We start from the raw sequence: 9,809 nt of genomic DNA on the forward strand, positions 1-9,809 counted from the left end.
TTTTGATCCCATATATGTGCCCACATGTAAGATGTGGTCAGCTAAAAGTAGCAATAACCTTTGGGTAAAAACAGCTTTGTTGTCCGAAGTGCTCTTCTAGAGTAAGGCTGTGGGCTGTATAATTTTCTTCATGTTAAAGTGGTTACAACTAATTGATCTAGTTATGATTTATAGACCTTCAACATGGTATGAAAGGTACTGCTTACAATATAAGGCATCTTATCACCTGACATGTTGCTGCCTCTGTTGGGTTTTATGATGAATTCCCTTCCACACTGGCAGATACTATTGTAAGCAGAGAGCCACTGAGCTTTCTACCACTCTAGATAAAAATATAAACAATTGGACAACAGACAGGGAGCTTAATACAGCTGGATATCTCATATCCCTAAGGAAAAACATAGGCAAATCTTATGCATGTAAAAGGTTAGAGTTAATTATTAAATCTTTCTCTGATTTGCACATTCAGGAAAAACACCAATAGTAATTTTCCACTATCATTTCCAGATCTGCTATGATTTTGAGATGTCTTTTTGTTCCTATATATAAGGTGAGCAGACTGATGCTGGAACTAGTCAGATACCACCAGAACTGCCCAGCTTCTTGCACAGCTACATAGGCTAATCAGGCAGAGGCTACCAAAGCAGCAAGATGTTGCCACCAGTTCTTATCATTTCAATAAGTATTGTAGCTATTGAAGTTGTTGTTGGATTTATTGGAAATGGATTTATAACAACTGTTAATATCATCAACTGGATTAAAAGCAAAAAAATTTCTTCTGCTGATATGATTCTGATCTTTCTGAGTACATCAAGATTTGTCTTGCAGGTGACAGTACTGATGCACATCCACAGTCTCTACTTTACAGATGTGTTTAAGTTGGCTTTGGTGTATAAAGTCTTTGGTGCTGTACGGATGTTTGTAAACCATGCCAGCTTGTGGTTCAGTACTTGGCTCCATGTACTCTACTGTGTAAAAATAATCAATATCAACCAATGGCTGCTGCTGCAAATCAAGCTCAGAATAGCTGGAATGGTCCCATGGCTTCTTCTCGGATCGCTGGTGATGTCGTCTATGACTTCCCTGCCTTTACTATGGACTACACCCAGCACTTATCTCTGCAGCTCAACAGGGAACTGCAGAGAAAATAGCACAGCTCATATCACTGACTGGGATAATTCACATCTCTACCTACTACTTCTTTACTTTGTGGGCTGCTTTTTCCCTCTAGTACTGTCTATGGTAACCTCAGCTCTGTTAATTACCTCTCTGTGGAAACACAGAAAGAATATGCAATGTTATGCAGATACTTCCAGGAATGCTTTGATAGATGTTCACCTAACTACCATTAAATCCATTATTTCTTTCTTAGTCCTGTATCTTTCCAGTTTTGTAGCTCAAATTCTGTTGATACTGTCAACATCTCAAAGTAAAGATATTGTGAAAGTTGCTGTATCCTTAGTTGTAGCTGGGGCATATCCTTCCATGCACTCAATTATCCTGATCGTAGTCAATTCAAAACTGAAATCGGTGTTTAGGAACCTTTGCCAGCATTTTAAGTGCCATTTGGAAAATATGTCTCCAAGCCCCCAGCTTGAGAGAAACGCTCTCCAGTAAGAGATCTGAAATCAAGGCTTGCATGTATGTTACACTGTCTTTTTTCTTAATCAGTAACTTTCATCTTCCGGAGATTTCTGTGACTAGTCCTCCTTAATATTTCAGAACATCTGAAATAACATGCATTTTTGCCTTACTTGTGCATCACTCTAGATCCTTCCATCTTACTTATTATAGAATAAAAATGCATTGAATGAAAACAATGTACTTAAATAATAAATCAAGTTCAGGTTGCTTTGTGATTTCACAAATTTCGTTTAAGACTGACAGTTTTATAACATGTTTGAATTGAAGAAAATGGGGTTAAAACAGACAAAACACAGAGATCAACTTTCGGCTAAAGGATTTTTCACTTGAGAAGGTTAAAATTTGATTAAAAACATTTTGTACAAGTGATAGTTAGTGTGACATAGAAACAGAATATGCTTTTAGACCAAAAAATGAAGAATGATAAAAATTAAGATTTGGAAATGTACAGTCAATTAAGGTAAACAAATTACATTCTGAATCAAGTTTATTTGTGTTAGGATTTCAGTATGTCTATAACAATTTAGTGGTTAAATATCTCTTAAAAATGGATATTTTTATTTGAAATATATTTTATGCTTATTTGTTTGATTTTCTTGAAGTGGATTATCATGATGATCAAAATGTAAAGAGATGTGGGTACATAGATCTGTAGAAAATCTCCTTTTTGGGTTGACCATTCTGATCACAAATTTGCTTTTTTTTATGATTTACTCTTACTTTCAGCAGTTTTGAGTTGTTTCTAAGGCTGTTTTCTTCTAATATTTTATGTTACTATGAAGTTTCACATGAAGTTGACAAAATATATTCAAAAAATCCTGTTGTGTTTTATCAAATAATGTGTTTGATGAATCTATTCTAAATGTCTCAGCTCAAGTATTTTTATGCTGCAGATCATTTCTGCAGGAATTTAGATAATGTCTAGATTATAAATTACTATTGTGAGAGTTTCAGTCCCATCTATAAAACCAATGATTCACTTATTCTTGGAGTGCACTGGCTTCAGTGGTTGAAACAGAATAATAAATTTATGAAATGCTTTGAAATATTCATTTACTATATTAGATAAAAGGTGAATATAATGGTTTTAACTGATATCCTAAAATATTTTTGACAATGAAATATATGTTAAGAGGAGACTTATAAAAGAATAGCTGAGTAATATGAATTGATATGATTATTAGCATGTATAAACATTGGGGTCAAACTACACAGCAGGAAGGAGAGTGATTAAACTCATAAACACAGTGTTTGGAGCCACAGTTACAATAGCCTGTAAAACTGAGGCTTCCATAATGTCCAGTGCTGTGGTGCTGCATCAAGGGAGACCCAAAAGGCCCTCGAGGGAGGCAGATGGGAACCATCATGCTCATGCCAGAGCAGCACTCTGCTCTGCTGTACAGCTACATGCCCTGCCAACATCGACCAAGATTAGAACAGTTACAGGGAGATGGCTCTTCCAGCTGGCAACACCATGAAAAGAAAGTATCCTGAAAGAAATGGGGGATTCTTTGCTGTTGAGTTTGTTTGGGGCCTTTTTTTTTTTTTGGGGGGGGGGGGGGGGAGGAGAGGGAGGGGTGTTGGTTGTTACTGCTATTTGGTTTTTTGAGACTGATATTTTCCCCAACGAGCTCATTTCTCATCAGATAATTCAAAACTGATTTCTAGACAGAGTCTGAAAGAAAGAGATCAGAGCCAAGGATGATAATAATGGCTCTTGCTCAGCTTTTTCACTGCCTCCTCACCTTCAGGAGACAGAGATCTGAGGCAGGAGCAATCATTAATAAAATATCCTTCAGTGCTTCCAGGGCAGAGGAGGACAAAGCTCAAGGACTTGATGTCTTTATATTGTATTGATGAAAGTTTTGTTACACATAGCATAGAGTGAGATAGATGGGTACATAAATTAGAATTTTAAATGTCTGGATTTGTAAATAAATTATTAGTTTTGCCTTTTTTCATTCCATCCTTCCTTCAAGCTTCAATTTCTTTTCATGTCTTCTTCCACAGTATATGCAGAATCCTATTTGTTTTTTGATCTTGCTCTGCTATTTGGACTCCAACCTATCCCATCCTAAAATAATTTTCTGTATTCTCTGCAGATCTAACCTTCTTTTTTGTGTACATTTTTAAAAACATTTCTAGCTATTATTTTACAAAAAAGCATTATGATCCAAACTATAAGAGTCTTGTGTCTGTATCTAGTTTATTCCAGAAAGCAGATAAACAAATCTGAATTTATCACAGTTCTCTTTCCATGAAAACCAGTATTGTGTCATGAAGAAACTAAGCGACTTTTGATTACAATCTCAGTAGCATCTTCATGAAACTGGCAAATTTCTCACTACCAGGTTTCAGCACGTGAACCAGAAAGAACTAGTGCATACGTTCCGAACTGCTGATCTGCTTTGCCATGTCTTTCCTATTCCCTGGATTAATTATAAGCTCTACCTGACCAAATCAGCAACTGGGTGGTGGATATGAACTCTGATATCTCTAATATAGTATCTCTCTTCTGCTAGCCATGGAGTCTTGCTTGTTCTTTCCTATAGTTTGGTGTTCTCCATCATGCAATTATCTTTCTTCAGAGGTACACAAGGCAGCACTGCCAGCTTCAGGGATCTCAGAACAGATGTTCTTATACATGCTGTTAAAACTACACTTTTCACTGTTGCTGGTTTTCTAACAGTAATCAGAAAGCTTTTCATCTCCTTTGCATCTGACAGCAAGATGATGCTAATTTATTCTGATTAATTTTGGGTAATTTCAAAATTAAAAAAAGTCTCAATGCAGATGCCAGGTTGTACCTATCTTTTCTTGAAATAAGACTTCCCACCTTTCTGCTAGGTCTGGAGAAAAGTTCTATTTTTTGGAAGAACTTATAATAGGATTATAAAGTGGGATTACTTTTATCTGTATTTATTTATTATCTTCCCTATCGTAACGCTCAGCCTTCATTTCATTAATATTGCAAGGACAGTTTCTCCAATGTTACAAAATACTTGTGAAAGCTAATCCCTCTTCCCCTCAATATTTCTTATTCTGTTTGTTCCTTACTTGAGGGCATCCATATGGGAGGTCATTGGAGTTTAGTTAGAGGTATAAATAATACTTCTTATGAATCTGTCAGACAAACCCTTTGTAGAGACGTAGGTCTAATTGATTGGGAAACTGGTATCAACTATTTACAAATATTAAAAAAATAATAAAATAAGTGCATGTCAATATAATTTTCAAGCTTCATTATTTTCAATGTGCAATTTCTGCTTCCCAATACCTATACTTTTGCAATGATTCCAAAGAACTTTACATCAGCCAAAGTAATCAAGTGAATATCAGTTAGTGGACAAGATACATCAGAGAAGAGCTTGGGCACTTTGAAAACCTGAGTTCCTGATACTCGTAAGCATTTCAGAGGTCAGAGCGTTTTACCATTTCTAAAACTTTGCTCATCTCTGCCTTGAGAGGCCATATCCCTTCTCTAGTATTTAGCCTATCTGTGTGTGAAAGGACAGGGATATTTTATCATCAGAAAACAGAGCAGTAGTATAGACAGAGGCTACAGGGTGATTTATGTGGGCTTTTGAGAAGATAGGGGAGAGACAAGAAGTCTCGTGGAGCTGTGCCATCTACTTTGGCTGGTCTCTTTTCACAGCAGAGGTAAACAACCCGGGGCACCAGTGCACCTTTCCAAAGCTGATATTGGGATCCATGAACTGAGTGCTCCACTGCAAAACAGTTTTTTTTTTTCTGTCACAGGAAAAGCAGGGACAAAGTGCTAAAAGGGAATAATGACTTGATATCATCCCTCAGTTGCCTGTTGGGGAGAAGGGGTGAAACTTAACCCTTTCTGGCCTTCAGGCACTAAGATGAGATTAGGATGGGTGATATAATGAATAAATTTAAAAAATGATTGGTAGGTGATCATACTATGTTTTTGATCCTCTTCCATCACCTCCATGTCATATTTGAATTTAACTTCTTTCTAGTTTTATGTCTTCTTTTATTTTTCCCTCTCTTTTGGAGTATTTCTTTTTTCCTTTATAGAAAATAATAAATAAAATTCTTCATTTGTCACTAGTATTTCTTGCCGCTTCCTCTAAAAATCTCGCCTGTTTTTACTCTTGCTGTTATTGCAAATGTTTATTAATGAAATCACATATTTAATTTTTTCTGATAAGCACACATTACAAGGCACCTTATTGGTTTTGGCAGATTTGTACTTTTTCTTTTACAACAACATTGCAAATAAAATTTGTCCCTTCCCTTGTGAAGGTGTTAAAAAAATAAATAAATAAACAAAAACTCACATGCTGAGACCTAGAGATACTTGAAGTCTCCCTTTCAAACCCCACTTCAGTCAGTTCTGCTTTATTGTCCTTTCCCTGTCACTTGCTTTCTTTTACCCCAGTGCTGATCCCTTTTTCTTTTACAGATTGCTGTCTTTCTATTTTCTTTCTCATTTTCCCTGTCTCATTCTTCAGGTTTTTTTTCTTTTTCCTTCCTCTGTTCAGTTTTAATCCTCACCCATCAGTCCCTCAAACATTCTTGTGTGTTTCTATGTTTGCATTATTTGTTTCCCTTCCAGAGTAGAGATGACCATCCAAATATTTTCGTTGCCTGGGATTTGCTGCAAACACCATTAGCTAAGGCATTAGCTAACTATAATTCTCTGTTTTAGTTTAGTTCTGTATCCTTTAAGCTTTCAGCTAAGCAGGCTGAAAAAATAGCTCCCTCAAGACACTTTTTCCCACAAAAGCTTTGGTATTATTTTTTTATTATAGTTCATTATTTAAAACTGACAACAAAAACAATGCAGTTATCTATAAGCCAACTGTCATGATTTTTTCAGAAAATCACTTTTTGCATTGAACTGATATTGTTTTGATCATGTACCTTGCTGCCATGTGGCTTGATAAGTGATTACTTGCTGTGAGGAGCCCATGAACTACTTCTAGTACTTGAGCTTCTTACAATGTATATTCACATACAGTTTCAAACATTGTATGTTCATAGAGCTGATTGAGCAATCTTCATCCAAATGCATTATCCAACAAAAATTTCTATGGAATAACTGCTCTCCAGACTGAATTTAAAAGAAATTAAGCTAGCTGTGATCCTCACAAGTTTAGTAGGTTCTGTGAAAAAGTATTATAAATAGGATGAGAGGGACTCATATCTTAGGTTCATCTCAGTTTGCTTCTTTTGTCTATGGGGTTTCTGATAATACATTAATCTCTCTGTGTTTCATTGTCCTACAATAATAAAAAGGTTTCTATTTGCCACTTAAAATTTGTTTGAAGAAATATATAGAATTTGCTTGATAGATACAGAATATTTTATTTCTTATTTTTATTTTGTTCGCCTACATTTCATAGAAACCAAGTTATTGATAAATAAGTGCATCAGCCTATACCTGGAATGAAATCATGTTGCTATATAAACACGATTTTCTTGCCTTTCAACAAAGTCCCCAAAGAGCCTTGAGAGAGAGCAATTTCTTTTGAATATTTTTCTACATTCATCAGGGAGCTAAAAGAACACAGATAAATCCTCTATTATCTATATAAACCCTATATTATATACCAGCTATCTATCTTGGGCCTAATCTGTTGTATGTCTTCATATGAAAAATTTTTGATGAAAACATGCACAAGAAAATTCAAATTTTAAAATAAAAATGTGAAAAGCCTATGAGGTTTCCCTTCAGTCAGCTCTTTGCCATGGGTGTCCAAAGACAGGAAAACCAAGATAAGAAGGTACTAAACAGACAGAATGATGGTACCTAACTGTGGTGACATTAAATTCCTGTTCCTCATGGTTCTTTGATGACTTCTGTTGTACCCTAGGTGTCTGACTTTGTGTGGAACTATTTTGGGGTGGATGGACTGGGAGAGAAAGGTTCAAAATATGTGGTTGACTAACTAAACATCAGGAACATTTCACTGGAACATTTCCATAGAAGACTGAAAGACTGAAGCAACTCAGGTTAAGAATCTTATCAGAAAGAAAGTCAATATACCCTGCATAGGAAAAAGCTTTCTGGTATGAAAAGGCTCTTTAAACTAGTAGAGAGAAGCACAATAAGATGCAGCACCTGGGAGGTGAAGAAAAACAAATTTAGACTATGAATAAGTCCCTAATTTTATCTACAAGTGTAACTTACCCCCTGGAGGAAAGTGCATTGAGTTGTGATGGATTAACTACTGTCTGAGTTAGTTTATGCTACACTGTAACTCAGCATGAGGTTGTACTTTTGATACAGGTATTCTTTAGTTCTTCTGCTCCAAGTGATATGCAGAGGAACAGACTAATTTGTCATTATAGCTGCATACTCTGATGAAAACTCCACTTGCCATTCCTGCTCTCAGTCTCTGAGAAAAAAGTTCTTGTTCTCCAGCGTCAAAGTGAACATGCACGGTAGGATCCTACAGGGTCACAAGATTAGTAAATGCACACAGGTAATTTCTTTCCTGGTGAGCAACATTCATTCCTCTTGTACTCTGGGGTAGCTTTTTTTTTGTTTTTAGTCAGTGGAGTTATGGGCAGTTTTGCATGAATATGGTTATATAGGATGAGGAAGTGACTGCGGTACAAATAGATTTATGGGAGATTAAAGTGCACAACAATCTTCATTCTTTTCATCTAAATTAATTTTTTATATTTTGGTGTCCAATCTGTAGTGATTCTGAAACAAACCAGCTGGATAATATTTTTAGTTAATCCCCAAAATTGTTTGTTATTATTTCTGAAAGAGAAGTTTAGAATCCCTAGTCTTTGTGTCAGCAAAGATGGTAAAATTTTCCATGAGTCTGCAAAGAACTGGTTTTTTTTAGTAGAGCCTTGAAGAAAAGCTCTATACTAGAAATACAAAAAATCTGAGGAGACTTAGTACTGCAGGGTGAATAAAAATCTCCCATATTTTTGATATTATGTAATTATTCTTATTTGTAAGTGCTAAAGTGATCTGCAAGAAAAGTCTCTTACAAAAAGTTATATATGAATGTAAAAACCAAGACGGAATTTTAGCAAGCAGAAGGCTCTTTGCAAGCCTTGAGTAGCAACAGGGCAGAATAAAAACTGAGTGGAAAAATAGGGATTCTAACTCAAAGGTTGACTACCATGGAAAAATAAAATAAAATAAACAAGAGAGGAAGGTAACTAATAAGCAGCTCCCCATGGAAGTCCTAAACTCCTATTTATCTACCAGGTTAAAAAAAACCCAAACAAACCAAACCCAAAAAACAGCATAAAACCTCCAAGAATCTCCAAAGTAAAAATCTGTGTTCTACAAGGAGTCTGGTAGGGGTTTTTTGGTTGTTGTTTTGTTTTGTTTTGTTTTTTTTCTTCTGCCTCATTAAATCCAACTATCACATATTCAAATACAGAAGAGGAAAGAAAGATGTGATATGGAAAACCTCTGATCAAGCCCAGTTTTGTTAATAATTTAGATTTCCTATTGCCTTGTACACCTGTTGTGCTTTCAGATAACAGCTTTGCTTTCCGTGTTGTACAGATAAGCCAGGTCACTGAGGTTTAGAGAGGCTGCAGCCTCCAGCACAATCTCACATTATTGCTGAGGGACCGATTCACTCAGTAGACTGTAGTTTTCAATCTCTTAAACTGAAAATTAATCCATTAAATTGTGGCTGCTCTCCCTCTACAAGATTCACAAGGTAAAACTACTGCTTAGCTTCAAAAGCTACTTAAATCAGTGTACTATGAGCTAATACCATTCTTTATTTGCCAGGTTCTCCAAGGAGAAAATGCAAAGAAGTATCTCTGCTGTTAAAAGCTTATTAGAAATCCCACTCCTGATCTGCATTTTGCCAGTATTTTGATCTGTATTTTAGTTCAGTGCAAGACAAACAAGTAACAGTCAGGTTACGTCTTCAAAAATTCAGGTTCTCTCAGCAGCATCACAGGCAGACTACCATAGTTCATTACAAGATTTGAGGATCAAGGCATCAAATGTATTTGTGTATTATCCCCCAAGTTAATTCCTTCATTCTCCATCTTTGAGAGCCAAGTGTAAATAATACCTGTGTGGAGAAACACCACCCTTCAAGGATTAAACATGTGCTTTTTGTATCATTTGTGTGATTTAATGTTTGCAGCTCTGCCGACAGTGGTGATTGGTTCCAGGGATTTAGTGATTGTACCTA

The 9,809-nt window shown here is 35.9% G+C and overlaps 1 protein-coding gene across 1 annotated transcript; it reads left to right on the forward strand.

The window, feature by feature from the left end:
* Positions 1–651: 651 nt before the first annotated feature.
* On the forward strand, positions 652–9,447 carry LOC113951378 (taste receptor type 2 member 40-like). The gene is made up of 3 exons (XM_027652342.1): positions 652–1,613; positions 8,045–8,064; positions 9,371–9,447. The coding sequence occupies exons 1-3, from the start codon at positions 652–654 to the stop codon at positions 9,445–9,447; spliced, it is 1,059 nt and encodes a 352-aa protein (XP_027508143.1).
* Positions 9,448–9,809: the final 362 nt, after the last annotated feature.

The sequence above is a fragment of the Corapipo altera genome, unplaced genomic scaffold, assembly GCF_003945725.1.
Source record: "Corapipo altera isolate COAL_440 unplaced genomic scaffold, ASM394572v1 0, whole genome shotgun sequence".
Lineage (NCBI taxonomy): Eukaryota > Metazoa > Chordata > Aves > Passeriformes > Pipridae > Corapipo > Corapipo altera.